At 39.3% G+C, this 16,331-nt stretch overlaps 1 protein-coding gene across 4 annotated transcripts in view; it reads right to left on the reverse strand.

Moving 5' to 3' along the window:
- The window catches only part of Col4a6 (collagen type IV alpha 6 chain), a 312,614-nt gene that overhangs the window by 49,531 nt on the left and 246,752 nt on the right, over positions 1-16,331 (reverse strand). For all 4 annotated transcript variants that reach the window (XM_031368791.1, XM_031368798.1, XM_031368795.1 and 1 more), the window contains 7 exons: positions 16,221-16,289; positions 12,354-12,389; positions 9,140-9,202; positions 7,789-7,824; positions 7,542-7,583; positions 6,190-6,282; positions 4,856-4,909 (listed from right to left, as the gene is read on the reverse strand). In XM_031368791.1, the coding sequence (XP_031224651.1) occupies positions 4,856-4,909; positions 6,190-6,282; positions 7,542-7,583; positions 7,789-7,824; positions 9,140-9,202; positions 12,354-12,389; positions 16,221-16,289 (393 nt within the window). The remainder of the gene's footprint in view (positions 1-4,855; positions 4,910-6,189; positions 6,283-7,541; positions 7,584-7,788; positions 7,825-9,139; positions 9,203-12,353; positions 12,390-16,220; positions 16,290-16,331) is intronic.

The following is a 16,331-nucleotide window of genomic DNA, read 5'->3' on the forward strand; positions in this document are numbered from 1 at the left end:
TTCTCTTCTCTTCTTTTCTTTTCTTTTCTTTCTTGTCTTCCTCTCTCTCCACTTTCTCTCTATATTAGAGCCAATGAAAGGTAAATGTCTTGGCGAGCTCCTGGGCCATGGTCTCAACTTGTCTCCCAGCACAAGGAGGCACTGTTTAGAGACCCTGCTGAACAAGCTGTTGTAGATGGATATCCTGGGACCTGACCCTTTACTGTTGGCCTTGACTCAAACAGGCCTGCCACAGCTGCCCCCACCCTCCTACTCCTCCACAGCCTAGACTTTTTAGCTTTCCAGCCCCTTCCCCTCTTCCCCATCTCACCAGCTTTTCGTTTCTGAGGAGACTCAGTTAGAGAGCTCCACCTACTTAGGAATTCCCTCAGATCTACTGACTACTTAACCTTCAGGATTTGACAGTTTCATCTCTGCTCTCTCCCTGAACATTGCCATTTTAGCTTCTCCTATGTGTCTATAGTCCTTGAATAAAGGGCACGTGTGTATACAATTCTGACAACCTCCATGGAAGGACCTGTGACCTACATGTATGAGCATGCTGATGGTGATAAGCTAGGTGAAATGAGTGAAGCTGGGACAAAACCAGAAAATTGGGGATTTTTTTTCTTTCTTAACCCCCTAGGGTGCAAGAGAAAGAATGTAAGGCATACATTTATCAGATTGGGCATTTTATCACCTGCAAAGATTCCGTCTACAGTAGGAAGAAAGGGGAATACTTTGGATTCCCTAGAGATTGCTGTCCTCCACAGAGCCTTGTTTTTCAGTAAGCATTGGTTATCGGAAGCTGGTGTGATGGGGGCTTTAGGTTTGAAAACTTTATTATGATAGTTCACATATGCTATCAGCTTTCCTCTGGTAACTTTCCTTTCAGGCGTGTTAAGGTATTCATGAGCATCCACATTAAGCAGGCAGATAGAATTAAGAGTGAAGGTGATTTATGTTTTAGCTACTGTCACCTACTGAATCCATGTAGTGGTGAGCTGAGAGCCGCATCTTCGCAATACAGCATGATATATAAAACAAGGCATTTCCCAGCTTTGATGCTTTTTTTTTTCCAGCTAGGGTTTCTATTTTTCAACCAGAACTGTGAAACATTGAAAATATTAAGCTGGGAACAGTACTGCGATTTCCCATCATGTATTGTCATCAGCCAGTCTCTTTTACAGGCATAAAGGGAATGTGTCCATACTGCTGTGGAGGAAATCCTCCCAGGTCTAAGTACAGAAAAGGGGAGGGAGGGAGGGAAGGAGGGAGTATGAGTCAGTGAATCCCAAATCCCAGAGCAGCAAAGATCATTCAAATCTTGGCAATTTAGAGCCCAACCACCTCCTCTGGATAGTGAACTGGACTGCAGGGGGCAGTATGGTATGAGAAAACAAATTCTAAACTGCCAGCATTCAGCAATACCGAATGTAAACAGGGCCTGCACTTCTATACCAGATCCTCTGAGTGTCTATTATGGCTTCTAGTTTAGAGGTTTTATATTTATGGGATTTGTGAGTTTGTGAATGAGTAGATCTCTGTCTTGTGACTTGTCATGAGCTCTTTTTCTTCTGTTTGTTTTCTACAATTCCAGTGTGTTCTTTTCTCTTTTACTCTATTTTATTACATTTTATTATTATCTCTTAGAAGCCTGTTTGTTTTCTAATGGGAGACAAAAAGGGAATAGAAACGGATGGGAAGGAATGTGAGGAGGAACTGGGAGGAGTAGAGGGAAGGGGCACTGTAATCGGGATGTATTATGTGAGAAAGAAATCCATTTCAATAAAAGGAAAAAAGAACTGGCTAAAAATGATTAAACAACACATTCATTCTGAGAAAAGAAAAGAAAAGAAAAGAAAAAACAACAAAGAAACAAAAAAAATTCAATACTGAGTGGCAGTCTCAGCTCTCTGAGTAAGTAGCTATGTGTCTCTGGAGAAGGCTCTTTAACTGCTCAGGGCATGGTGTCATCCACAGGACAAGAAGGACCAACCTGGACTCACTCACTCACCTCCCAGGGATGATGCCAGGTGACTAGAGTCTATACAAAATGCTGTACAGAGAATGGTACAATCCTTATCCCCAAACCTCCTTGGAAAATGCCATGTGATACACATATACTATGGTACTTGAAATTTTCCAGTAGCTGTATTTTAAAAATGAAATAAAGATTTTAATGGTTATCCAAATCTACAATAAATAGGAACAGTCTCAAATTACTCTTTCCATACTGGTGTTTTTGAGATCCAGTGTGTATTTGCTTACAGTACAAATCATTTCATTTTGGATGAGCCACCTTTCAAGAACCTGGTAGCCATATATAACTATAGATTACATCATTACATGGCAAAGCTTCATAAAAACAAAAAAAACAAAAAACAAAAAACAAACAAACAAACAACAAAAAACCCAAACTTCAAAACAGTGTAATTTGACCCTCAGAAAGAAGACTAGCTATAACCACTGCCATATTGCACATATACAGAAAATATTCCAGCAGTTTTCCAAAGCTCCAGAGCTGGAGTGGAGTCTAAGGTGGGGGTATTCTACCCCCAACACCAAGGCTCACTTCCTTTCCCATTCACTAGCTGCAAAACTGATTAAAATCAAGGGCTTAGAACAAATGATTCTCTATGCTCCTTTGTTTCTATGGGGTAACAGGAACCCCAATGGAAGTTATCTGTACCACTGGCTCCTCTGGCTGTGCTTCCTGACCACTCGGCGAGACAGCAAGTATTTCAAAGTGCTACCAGGAAGGACTAGAGTCCCCAGTTATTCCCACTGTGCAGGCAAGTGGGGATAGGCCTTGTTATCTTGGATTCTTCCACTTTCTTCTGATCTTTAACCCAAATCTGTGAAAATGTTGTCAGCTTCTTCCAAACACATTTTGTGATGTAACAGATGACCAAATGTAATGCTGTGGCCTTGTTTGGGTTCTCATGTAAACAAGGCACCTGAAAACGATAGTTATGATCATAGATCTCTGCCGGCTTAGTTAATATTACACAATAACTCATTGTCAAGTTTTCAAAAAGTCCTTAGTTTTGAGAAATACAGAAGTATTTATGATGAAACATGCTTCAGATGTTCAGGACCATGTGCTGCTGCTAATTATGGAAGCAAGGTAATGAGTACTGCAAATGAGCATGATGTCATTTTCTTTGTATATGTTTGAAATGTCCCACAGGAATATGTTTATTTTTCCTGCTTGCCATCATTTTCATTGCTATTACCATGGCCTGAGCTATTACCACCAACTTTTGCCTGGACTTCCTGCTCTAGGCCCTCTAATTTCTCCCTTACACAGCCAGAATGATCTTAGTAACACAACTCAGGGATGAGATGGGATAAAATGCTTGCCATGCAAGTGTGAAGAGCAGAGTGTAGATTCCCAGAACCCACCTAACAGATGGGAAGGCATGGTAAAACCCTGTAATCCCAGCACTCAGAAGACAAAGGAAGGGGTCCCTAGGACAGCCATGGTTCTGCTAGAGACCCTGCCTTAATAAAGTGAAGAACAATCTAGAAAGATATCCAATGTCATATTTGGGCTTCCACACACATGTATACATACATGAATGTGCACGTACACACAGAGGTGCACACACACACACACACACACACACATTCACATACATACACAAATAGCTTCTCATGACACTCCAAATAAAAAGCCACAAAGGACTTCTGAAGATGTCTGTGACCTGACACCAAAGAATCTGCTTGTTTGTTGGCATCTCTCAGTTTGTCCTTCCTTTTCCACTTGGCTGTTTAATTTTGATTTTTTGAGATAGTGTCTTGCAGTGTAGCACATGGTTTCTTTGAACTCACGGTGATCATTCTGCCTCAGCCTCCTAATTGATGGGACTATAGTTATGTGGGACTATCATACTGGTCTCTGACCACTCACCTTGCTGTGCCTCTGAAGTGCTGAGCAACTCAACCTCAGGTGCTGGTATTTATGGTGCCCTCCAGTCTACAACCACTTTATATAATATTCTTATGACCTGCTACTTCATATTATATAGTTCTCCGTTTATAGAAGACTTCTTTCAGAGAGGCTTTCATTGACCACTCTCTCCCAAGTGTTCTCTCATCTAGATGCCATCACTGCATCCCTTTTCCTTCTTTTATATATCACTATTGTATGGACTTCTTTTTCTTGTTTAGTGTTCTTTGTGCCAGTGGGAATAGAACCCAAGGCCTGGGCATGCAAAGCAAATAGTGTTCCAATGAGCCACGTCATGAGCTCTGGCATTTGCTATTGATTCATCTCATTTTCCACAATCTTGATCAGCTTTTCATTAGAATGGAATCACAAGGACAGAGAGGAACTTTTATTTAAGTTGCCCTTGTAGTCTCTGAGTTCAGTAGAAAACCTGGCATCTAGAAGCCTTCTGACAACATCTGCTGAGTGTAAGCATCTAAGATAGAAAGGCAGATAGGAAAGTAAAGATAGGATTACTCAGAAAAGATATTGTTTACTGAACATTTGATAAGTGTCAGCTACATACAAAGTTTTCTTTAGTGTGGGTAATCTCATTTAATCTTCAGATCTAGCACATTGCTGTCCTCTTTTTGTAGGCCAGGAAAATAAAAAGTCAGAAACATTAAAAGATTCTTGACCCAGAAGTCAAGCCTAGGTCTGTTCTAACTCTAAAGTTTGAGCTGATGGCATCTAAAATAGCTTCATGGAGAGTTCTGCTAAATGTTCCCCGAGATCAGAAAACAAGACTATTTCTTTCAAGGCCTTCAGTGAAGACGGTAATAATCACAGCAATAACTGTGGGAGGAGATCTTCCTGTAAGCCATACTCTGCTTTTTATTTAATCAGACCCTGAATGCACATTTACAAAGTAAGAAGACTTACCGGGACACCTGGAGGGCCACTCATTCCTGGGAAACCTGGAGGCCCTGGTTCACCCTGAAAAAATTAACCAAAGGCTAATGAGTAGTGACAGAAAGCAATGAACATGAAGGACAGATGCTCATTCAAAGTACTTGGACTGCTCAGTAGGGGGCCAGGAAGTGTGACTATTACACTATGGGACAGTGGTGTAGATCTATATGCTTGCTGGGATACCTTAGTTTAGAGACCTCTTTGGCATATGGAAACTCAATGACTAATACATAATCTCAAATCTCAAATACTTGGGTGAATTGGGAGATAGAAGAATGGTTAGCTGTTGCATTTCTGGTGGAAGAAGCTGCTTTAAAAATATAGGCTACAAAGAAGAGAATGGCATCAAACAAATGTTAAGGATCAAAATTTGGAAAGAGACACATAATATTCTAATCTCTCTCTCTCTCAGAACTCCTAATTTATCTTATATAGGCCATGGAAAAGCTCCCTATGGTTTAGCAATGGATTGGAGGAGTAAGAAAAAAATCCTTCAACATATTTTTAGATTGGTCCTAAATTAAGAATTTTCCCAATATAAAGCTAGAGGGAACTGGGGTTGTCCACAAAGACAAAATTAAAGAAGCAAGACTTGATATGTTTCCATCTGGGTCCCTTTACTATAGAAATAGAATCACAAAATTTAAAGGAAGTCCAGGAAGGAAGGGAATGCAGGCCCCTGAAAGATTATCTGTGCACTTCAGAAGAATAGAACCATTGAAACACAAGCATGGACATTGTTTTACCCTAATGGATAAATTATGAAATATAACCTTAAGCCTTGGTGGTTTAGGTAGGGCAAATTATATCATCTACTGCTTCCTACCAGTATTTGTGATATTTAAAGTCAACTATTTTCCTCCAGTGCTGCAACACAACCATGGCCTTGTACAAGCTCTCTACCACTGACTTATATTCCAGGCCTTAGACTAAACCTTTGATGGCAAATAACTTCTTTAAAATGAAAACTCAAGAGGTAATACTGATACTTAGTATACTGAGAAGTTTGGAATCTGTAGGAAAAAATCAAGCATATAATACCTGTTTCAAGTTACTTGGCAGATTAAAAATTGAATACACAAGTCTGAGGCAAAAAAAAAATAATTCTTACATGAATAGTCAGATACAGGTAAACTAACACCTATCTACATACCAGGAAAAAAAAAACCCTCAAGATTTTCAGAATTCTTTCCAAAGGAAAAATCCTTACTCCTCTTCTGGAGTTGGTTCAGGTTAGTATGACTTGAATTTGAGTATTAGCAGGGAAGAGTCTGTTAATTTTTCCTATAATAAAAATTTACTACCTTGGAACCTTTCTTCCCTTTGGGGAATCCCATGAATTCTAGTTCCCCAGTAGATGGAGGTGGTCCTGCAGGGCCAGGGAGGCCAACATCCCCCTGTAGAATCAAAGAGACCATTGAACGAAGGATAATCATACAGATAATATTTGCAAAAGGTCAGCTTATCTTCTGGATGCAATTCACAAATAAACTGTCCACTTTACCCTTGTGCAAAGGAAAAAAAAGTTTCATTGATAAGGGATTAAGAAGAATGTTAAGCCCAATAGTGAGTTGTGCAGTATCACTGTGAAGGGAAAAGGCAAATGGATGAGGGGGAAAAGAAAGCCAAAACAGATTCATGATTAGTTGCATGATCATACACAAAGAGATCATGAGAAAGGAGCCATGAGAGATTTGAGCAAGAGGAATGGCTGTTTCCTGCCAACAGTGATAAGACTCTATTGTGTTTGTGTAACCTGCACTCATTCCATAGGCTGCGTATGGCTGTGTGCCACCAAAGGTAGCTATGGATTTGTCCCAACACAAAATTGTAAACTTGCTTAAAACGTTATGAGATTCCTCCCTCACCCCCATATCTTCTTTAAGTAAAATTGTACCATAATGTCAAAAGGTTGGACATGTCTGGTTCAAAGGTGGGAAGGGAGGGAAGTGAATACTAAGAGAGATTAAAGGTTTGGAGATATGGCACCATTGTTAAGAGCACATACTACTCTTGCCAAGGACCAGTGTTCATTCTCAGCACCCACACCAAGCAGCTTACGACTCCCTGTAACCCCAACTCCCAGGGATATGACATCCTCTTTTTTTCCCCCTGTGGGTACCTTCACTCACATGTCAGACTCAAACAGAGAAGGAAAGTTTATGGGGGATGGAGAGGGAAGGGAGAGGGATTAAAGAAAGAGACAGAGAAGAGGTATCAAGACATGTGTATGCATGATTGTATGTATGCTTGTAGGGGGTGGAGGGGAGGGGGAAGGTGGGGAGGAAGGTTAGAGGGAAGACAGGAAGCAGAAAAAAATATCATGCAATAGCATATGAAAACAAGCAGAGAAGTACATCGGTGGAAGAAGAGGAAATAATACATTTTAAGAGAGTATATTTAAGTGATGCAATATAGACTTAGACATAGGAAGCAGGGAAACAAAAATGTTTGAAAGAAAAAACTCCAAAAGCCCATGTGTGTGGCATGTGAACATGTAGTTCTCAATGGATCCCATAGGAGACCTATGTGCGATGGAAAAGGTCATATTCTAAGGCAGAAAACAAACCCATTTAGACAAGTGTGCATATGTGTATAACCACAGACATTTACTGGAGCATGTGGGATATGGATCATGTTTTCAGAATGTATTTACCTTGACTCCTTTTTCTCCTTGGAAACCTAACCCCATATTTCCCTGGGGCACAAGGGTACAGGGAAGAAAAAGAAAATCAATTACTAATAAGCTCCAACAACTTACATTGGAATATGTTAGTTTTATTTTTTAACTAGAAAATAGATGCAAACCAGCATCTTTATGGAAAAAAAAAAAAGAGAGAACTTGATGGCAAGACATACATGCTCCCAATGGCAAGACATACATGCTCCCAAAGTATACTTACGTCAGGACCGGGAAGTCCAGGGGGGCCTGGGGGACCCTAGATCAACAAAATTGAAAAGAATGAGAATTTCTTAATTATAGAAAAAAAAAAAAAACCAACCAACTAACCAACCAACCAAACAAACAAACAAAACAAAAAGCCATGGCCATGTTGGATGATAGAGAGCAGAGCTGTGCTCAATGCAGTGATGTAGACTGGCTCTGTTATAGAAGATTTTTATTTTTAATTATTTGTACATGTGTGTACCCGAGTGTGGGTTTGTGCACATGAATGCAGTGTCTGGCCACCAATGCTAGGAGATCATAATTGGATCCCATGGAGCTCCTGGAATTGACAGGCAGTTGGTGGTTGTTGTCAGCTACCCCATGTGGGTGCAAGGAATGAAACGTGGATCCTCTGCAAGAGCAGTATGTGCTCTTAACCCTTGGGTCATCTTTCCAGTCCCTCCCACTCATTGATTCTTTTATTCTCCTTTGACATCTTCCAAATCAACCTGGTAGTCATACTCATGTGAAAGTAGTAAAAATATCATGTATTATTCCCCATAACATGCTAGGCATGTTTCATGTTTACTTGGTGAAGTTCCGACACAGTAGTAAGTAATGGGATTTAGGTATTGGTGAAAATGATCTGGGGACCGGGCCTTCCCAGAACTAGAGATATCTAGCTATATTCTTCCTTTACCAGTGATACATAGTTTTGGCATCAGAAAAACAAGTAGGTACAGTTGTCTAAATACAGGGTTGAGAAAAATTCGGAAGTATCCTTAGAAGGGTGATGATAGTGGTTAGTATGATTGATTAATTAATTAATTAGCAATGCCTGACATATAGAGGGAGCAGAAGGCACCAATAGATATGTCAAGCAACTGTCTTCTCTTGGCTATACCTCATGTTGAGCTGTACCAGTAAACTTTAGGGACACAGAATAGATGGTTAGAGAAAAGAAAAAGAAAAAAACAATAAACAAAACAAAACAAAACAACAACAACAAAAACCCCAAGGACAACAAATAGCTTTTGGCAAGAGCATTTTTCAAGCCTGGATTAGTAACATGACTTTAATCCCAGCACTCAGGTCTCAGGAGGTGGAAGCATGTGAATCTTTGTAGTTTCAAGGAGAACCTGGTCCTGAAACATTTAAAAGTGAGTGCTAGGGCTATATAGTGAGACTTGGTCTCTAAAAGAGAGAGGCCCGGGAGGGAGGGATAAAAAGAGTGAACATGTTTTGGTATAATCCTCTAGAAATAGCTTTTACCCTTCTGTGAGAGAACCTAAATTACATAGGTCTGCATCTAATCCATGGCCTGGTAAAGAAAGTGCAACCATGCACTAGTTTTTAGTTGGTCTTACTTGTAAGCCTGGTGGTCCTATGGGTCCTGCATCTCCAGGAAATCCGGGGAATCCTGATGGACCCTGGAGACAGAATTTTTTTAATTAAGGTCAAAAGGCAAGATGGCTTCTCAAAAATAAAAAAAATGCCCAGAAGAATTGTATAAGAGTTGTTAGAGAATTTTTATTCATAGGAGAAAATGTTAGAACTCTTCCAAGTCATCACTGACCCAGGGATTGATAAATGACCTGTGACATACAACAGTGAAAAGAAGCAAGTTTGATCACATATAGAACAATACAGATGAATCTGAAAAGCACAGTGGCAGGAGAAGTTAGACCCACAAGACTGTATATGAAATTATTCCCTACATATGACTCCTGAGAGCAAGTGAAAGCTGATTGTATTAAAGAGTAATCACAATGGGATTTGCCTTTAGGGTGGGGTAGGGACAGGGTTTGGCTTCGAAGAGGCAGGATCCTCTTTTCTGGGAGTAATGTTAATGTTCTGTGGCTTAATAGAATTTTAGATTACCTAGGAGTATGCATCTGTCAAAATTCAAAAAAATACATTTAGTATTTGTGGATTTACTATATTGTAAATGTAGCAAATATACATTTAGTATTTTATAAACAAAAAGAATCAAATCAAATACTGAAGTTTAACTAATAATAGGCATGTTATTGTATTTAGGAACACTTCTGCAATGTGTTTTGAAATTCATTAAAATCAGTGAACTGATGGAGAGACAGTGATAGATAGATGGACAGAAGAGAGATAAAGGGATTCTAGTAAAATACTAAAGTTATGAGTGATTATTGTGAAATTCATTATACTTGGCTCTGCATTTGAATTTTTATTATTAAAATATTTTAAAAGGAAAAGAAACTAGTAATTTAGTATTAGAAAAACCAGACTTCATGAAATTAACTAGATATAGACAGGAGGCATTCCATAATGATAAATGGGTCAATTCTAGAAGACATCATAGTATTACATGTATCTACACCTAACAGTAGAGATTCAACATATGTAAAGCAAAAAAAAAACTTCAGGCAAAATAGATAAAACATGTTATAGTTTTTTAAAAAATTCAGTATCTGCCTCAGTAATTTGTAGAACTTAAAATAAAACAATCAACAACAGCAAAAAACAAAACAAAAACAAAAAGCAAAAAACAAACAAAAATCCTAATAGATATTGCTTAAATCATTATACCACCAACTGCTGAATATATGTTCTCTGTAAGTTTTGGTCATAAACTAAACTCCAGCAAATTTAATGAGATGAAATATAAGAGTGTATCCTCTTAATTTTGATAGACTCAATCTAGAAATTAATAATGGAAAGGTAGCTAGAAAGCAGTCAGATACTAGGGAATAAGAAAACAACACTTCTAAATATTCCTTAGGTCAAAGGGAAAAGAAAAATTCACCTGGAAAATTAGAAAATGTGTAGAATTGAGTAACAATGTTTAAAAGTAAGGCTGATATTAGGAAAAGCTGCTCTGGGGGAAATGTAAGGCTGCATTCCAGTGGGGTAGCAGGACACAGATGTTATGGGCCCAAGAAAGGGTAGAAAAGCCTAAGAGAGGTCAAGGTTTAGACAACATGAAGAGAAGGGGAATTGGAAGATTCTCTAGAAATGAAGATGCTATAAACTACTAATTTAAACAGAAAAAGAATCACAACAGTGAGATAGGGACAGATTGACTGTGCATAGGTAGGAGGGAATTTTCTGGAGTGATCAGGGTAATGTTCTGTGACTTAATAGAATTTTGGCTTGACAACCAGGGACAACTTGTGGTCTCTTTATTGATCATAAACTTGTTGTTTAGCTAACAGACATCCTGTCCTCAAAGCTAAGAATGTATTGCATCATGGCTGTATTGACGACAGGCAAGCACTATATGTTTGTGGGCAGGAGGCTGAATGTTTAAGAGAAATTTCAAAGCAAACAGAGTGAATGTTATCATACAAATTTAATAAACATTTTTTAGAGTCAAATATTTTTAGCTTTAGGGGAGTCTATACATTGGTCCTTAGTCATCTTTGTTTTCTCTGTGGGCTCCCATATTTCACATCTCTTGTATAAGCATCATCCGCAGCCAGCACGTCTAAACTCCACTCATGCTTCTTAGAAGTTACATTCTCTTTCATAGATGTATACCTCCTACCAGAATTTTAGATACATAGTATTCTTCCCAAAGGGGTTCTAGAATTCTCCTGAGACATTCCTACCCTTACATTTTCACTTCCTTTATGGGAGGAAAAATGTCTACATTGTCTGTGCAATCACTCATAGCATTTTGCTCATACTGGATATTCTATATGTATTGAAAACTATCAAAAAGGAAAATAAGAAAAAAACAAATACAAGAAACCAGGGACAGTTCTTATACCTTTTCAAAGGAACGCGATGGAACTATGGAATTGCAAGGAAATAGAAATCTCTTATTAGTACAATTTGTGAACTTTCATGTACTACAGTGCCCTAAAGGAAATTTCTGTATAGGATACCTTTAAAAGAAGTGTATATATAACCCAGAACACACAGAAAAAACTTAGTACACTGTTGTTGAATGAAAGACATGGTACCTTCCTGATACATGCAAGAGAATAGAGTGGATCTCCTCCTCATCCACATTCCTGTCAACCTCAGTTCAAGAACAGTGAACAGAAAAACTATGGAAATGTTTATGTTAAAGTAACCTTACCTCATTTTATAACACCACAGAGACTTTTTATTGTTTCACATCTTCACAAGAGAAATGCCAACTGCAACACACTTCAGCTATTTTGACAAGGAATTCATAACTTTCATTACTTTGTCTAATTATAGTGTTATAGTTTATTAGCAACAATTGCTAATATCTTCCTGTGCTTAACTTATAATTTAACCCTATCATAAGTTTACATGCATAGGAAGCGAATGGTTCATATAGGGCATAGTATTAGGCATGCATCACGGGTATCCACAAGGGAGTGGCGAGGGGGGCACCAGACATAGATCTGATCTAAAGTCTGAAGACTGCCTGTCTTAAAATTTAAGTTGAGCATTTCATCTTCTTAGGACTTTCTATCTGAAAAACAAACGTGGCTAGTAGGATTTGTTCTATTGCAATCTTTTGGATTTTCTTTGAGTAAGTCTACAAAGACCTTTGAATTCCACCATGAAGATATCATTGACATCTTGACATAACATTGAGAGGCCAACACAAGAAGTATGACTTACAGGGATTCCATCCAGTCCAGGCAGCCCAGGATTCCCCTGAGAAGTAGAAATAGAAATAGATAAAGAACACATGGAAGAGATTAATAAGTTAAGCCCACACGATTTCAGACAACCAACCTGAGATTCAAGGGAATAGAAACAAATTGCTGCAACTCAGGCCCTTGTGAAGGTCTTGTGTTTTAAATAATGCATAAATTGGCTGTATCTACCCATTTACTTCTGCACTGTGGACATTCTGGACTCTAGAAAACAAACATTATAGCCTTGGCTGAACAAGATTTCCTATTTTACCTAATTAATTTTCACATTTGCTAGGAATTTATCAATTAGAAAATGCTTCTGCAGGCTGGTGATTTTCTGCTCCTTTTGGAGGAGAGCAAAGCTACCTTCCCATGGGCCTTCATCCCCAGGGAATCTGTGCCTATATGTATACAATGCAAATCAGACATTTCAAGGGAAAATCAACAGAGCATACAGACTCTGATTACGTTTTAATTACTTTGAGGCATCTTAAGCCACTGTATGAATCTGTAATATAACCATCTTGTGGAAATTTCTGTGTTCCACTGGATCCAAGGTTTCTTTGATTTCTGGAAAAACCATTTAATCAATGTCTGCTAAGACAATGGCTGTACTTTGACACCTGCTAGTCTTACACCGCTTGGCTTGCAGTAAAAGCCTCTAAGCTCCCTGTAGCCTGGAAATAACACTGCCTGAGGTTTAGTTCTTCAGAGACCTGGCCATCTGGCTCTAAGTCATATAGCCTTAGATTTTCAATCTGTCTAATGAGCAATATGAATCCCAAAAGTACGAGACCCTTGCCAACTTTAATGTTTTATCTTCTGCTATGGCACCTACAGTCAAGAACCCAAATTTCTTTGCTTCTTCTGTAGTTATCCAGATGTTCCACCCCCACCAATGCTTTTATGGCCAGTTTCTAAGGTTCCTGGCCCTGTAGAGTGATGGGAGAATAGTGTCAATTATCTCAGTAAGCTTGGTGTATTCTCCCTTCCAGATACAGGTACATAAATTCCTATTTGCTATCAAGGCAGTGATGGATAATTTTCCAGTCTGCAGAGGAGTAGGGTCAATCATTTGGAACCAGGGTTTATTGAAGATACATAAAGCTACCGGTTAGCAAATAAAGAGAGGAAGGCTCAATAAAACAATATTATTGACAAGAGATTAGATTACAATCAGTTGAGAGTTGACAGGCTAGATTTTATAGATGTTCAAGAGTCTAGAGTCCATTTCTGGGTCTTCAGTTCTATTCCATTGATCCACCTACCTATCATGGTACCAATACTATGCAGGTTTTTTTTTTTCACAGTTGCTCAGTAGTATAGCTTAAAGTCCAGTGATTCCACCAGAGGTTCTTTTATTGTTGAGAATAGTTTTTGCTATCCTAGGTTTTTTGTTATTCCAGATGAATTTGCAAATTGCAAATCTGTGAAGAACTGAATTGGAATTTTGATGGGGATTGCATTGAATCTGTAGACTGCTTTTGGCAAGATAGCCATTTTTACTATATTAATCCTGCCAATCCATGAGCATGGTATTAGTACAGTGACAGGCAGGTAGATCAATGGAATAGAATTGAAGACCCGGAAATGAACCTGCACACCTATTGTCACTTGATCTTTAACAAAGGAGCTAAAACCATCCAATGGAAAAAAGACAGCATTTTCAACAAATGATGCTGGTTCAATTGGCGGTTAGCATGTAGAAGAATGCAAATCAATCCATTCCTATCTCCTTGTACAAAGCTCAAGTCCAAGTGGATCGAGGACCTCCACATAAAACCAGATACACTGAAACTAATAGAAAAGAAAGTGGGGAAGAGCCTTGAGCACATGGGAACAGGGGAAATTTTCCTGAACAGAATACCAATAGCTTATGCTCTAAAATCAAGAATTGACAAATGGGATCTCATAAAATTACAAAGCTTCTGTAAGGCAAAGGACACTGCTAATAAGACAAAACAGCAACCAACAGATTGGGAAAAGACCTTTACCAATCCTATAGCCAATAGAGGGCTAATATCCAATATATACAAAGAACTCAAAAAGTTAGACTCCAGAGAACCAAATAATCCTATTAAAAATGGGGTACAGAGCTAAACAAAGAATTCTCAATGAGGAATACCGAATGGCTGAGAAGCATCTAAAGAAATGTTCAACATCTTTAGTCATTAAGGAAATGCAAATTAAAACAACTATGAGATTCCACCTCACACCAGTCAGAATGGCTAAGATCAAAAACTCAGGTGACAGCAGATGCTGATGAGGTTGTGGAGAAAGAGGAACACTCCTTCATTGCTGGTAGAATTGTAAGCTGGTACAAACACTCTGAAAATCAGTTTGGCAGTTCCTCAGGAAATTGGACATAGTACTACCAGAGGACCCAGCTCTACCACTCCTGATCATATACCCATAAGATGCTCTAACATGTAATAAGGACACATACATGCTCCACTATGTTCATAGCAGCCTTATTTATAATAGCTAGAAACTGGAAGCAACCCAGATGTCCCTCAACAGAGAAATGGATACAGAAAAAATGGAGGACAACTCAGCTATTAAAAACAATGAATTTATGAAATTCTAAGGGAAATGGATGGATCTGGAGGATATCATCCTGAGTGAGGTAACCCAGTCACAAAAGAACACACATGATATGCACTCTCTGATAAGTAGATATTAGCCTAGAAGCTCAGAATACCCAAAATACAATCCAGAAACCACAAGAAACTCAAGAAGAAGGAAGATCAAAGTGTGGATACCTCGTTCCTTCTTAAAAGGGGGAAAACATCCATGGAAGGTGTTGCAGAGACAAACGATGCAGCAGAGACTGAAGGAAGGACAATCCAGAGACTGCTCCACCTGGGAATCCTTCCCATATTCAATCATCAAATCTAGACACTATTGTGGATGCCAGCAAGTGCTGGCTGACAGAAGCCTGTCTCCTGAGAGGCTCTGACAGTGCCTGACTAATACAGATGTAGAGGCTTACAGCCATCCATTGGACTGAGCACAGGGTCCCCAATGAGGGAGCTAGAGAAAGGACTGAAGGAGCAGAAGGGGTTTGCAGCCCCATAGGAGGAACAACAATATGAACTAACCAATACCCTCAGAGCTCTCAGGGACTAAACCACCAACCAAAGAGTACACATAGTGGGACTCATGGCTCCAGCAGCATATGTATAGTAGAGGATGGCCTAGTTGGTCATCAATGGGAAGAGAGACCCTTGGTCCTATGAAGTTTCTATGCCCCAGTGTAGGGGAATGCCATGGTTAGGATGTGGGAGAGGGTGGGTTGGTGAGCAGGGGGAAGGGGGAGGGAACAGCAGGGTTTTTTGGAGAGGGGAAACTGGGAAAGGGGATATCATATGACATGTAAATAAAGAAAATATCTAGTAAAAACAAAACAAAACAAAACAAAACAAAAAAGAGTCTAGAGAAGGGATCTGGATGCTGGGGTGGTAGTCATACCAAGCTGTATATAAGGATATATACGGATCTAAACCAAGGTGCATAGGCATTAAGGATTTAGAAGAAAGGAAAAAGTATCTGCCTCTAGAAAATGTTTTGGCTGGTCAAAGAAAATAACCATGCAAACTCTTTGCCAACTTCTCTCTTATTTTTAGTGCAGATCCTCGAAAACAAATTTCTAGATAGCATAGCTGCAAACATTTCTGCGAATGTTTCTACCACCAAAAAACTTGGAATCCTTTTAAAATCAGCTGGGGCTGCTCCTTAAGCAGGGACACAGGTTCATTAGTTGTGGACATGGCTTGATGTGAGGCAGGGCCTGGCTCTAGGAAACCTTGCTTCCCACCCACTGAGCTGCCTGCCAAGAAGCTCTTACCCTCATTCCTGTGATGTTGCCTTGAAAAGGAGCAGGTTCTCCTTTTGCACCTTTGTGACCAGGCAGCCCCTGGATAAAATATGAAAAACCTGTGAGAAAACCCCTGCGCGC

The sequence above is a fragment of the Mastomys coucha genome, chromosome X (assembly GCF_008632895.1).
Source record: "Mastomys coucha isolate ucsf_1 chromosome X, UCSF_Mcou_1, whole genome shotgun sequence".
NCBI classification, from domain to species: Eukaryota; Metazoa; Chordata; class Mammalia; order Rodentia; family Muridae; genus Mastomys; species Mastomys coucha.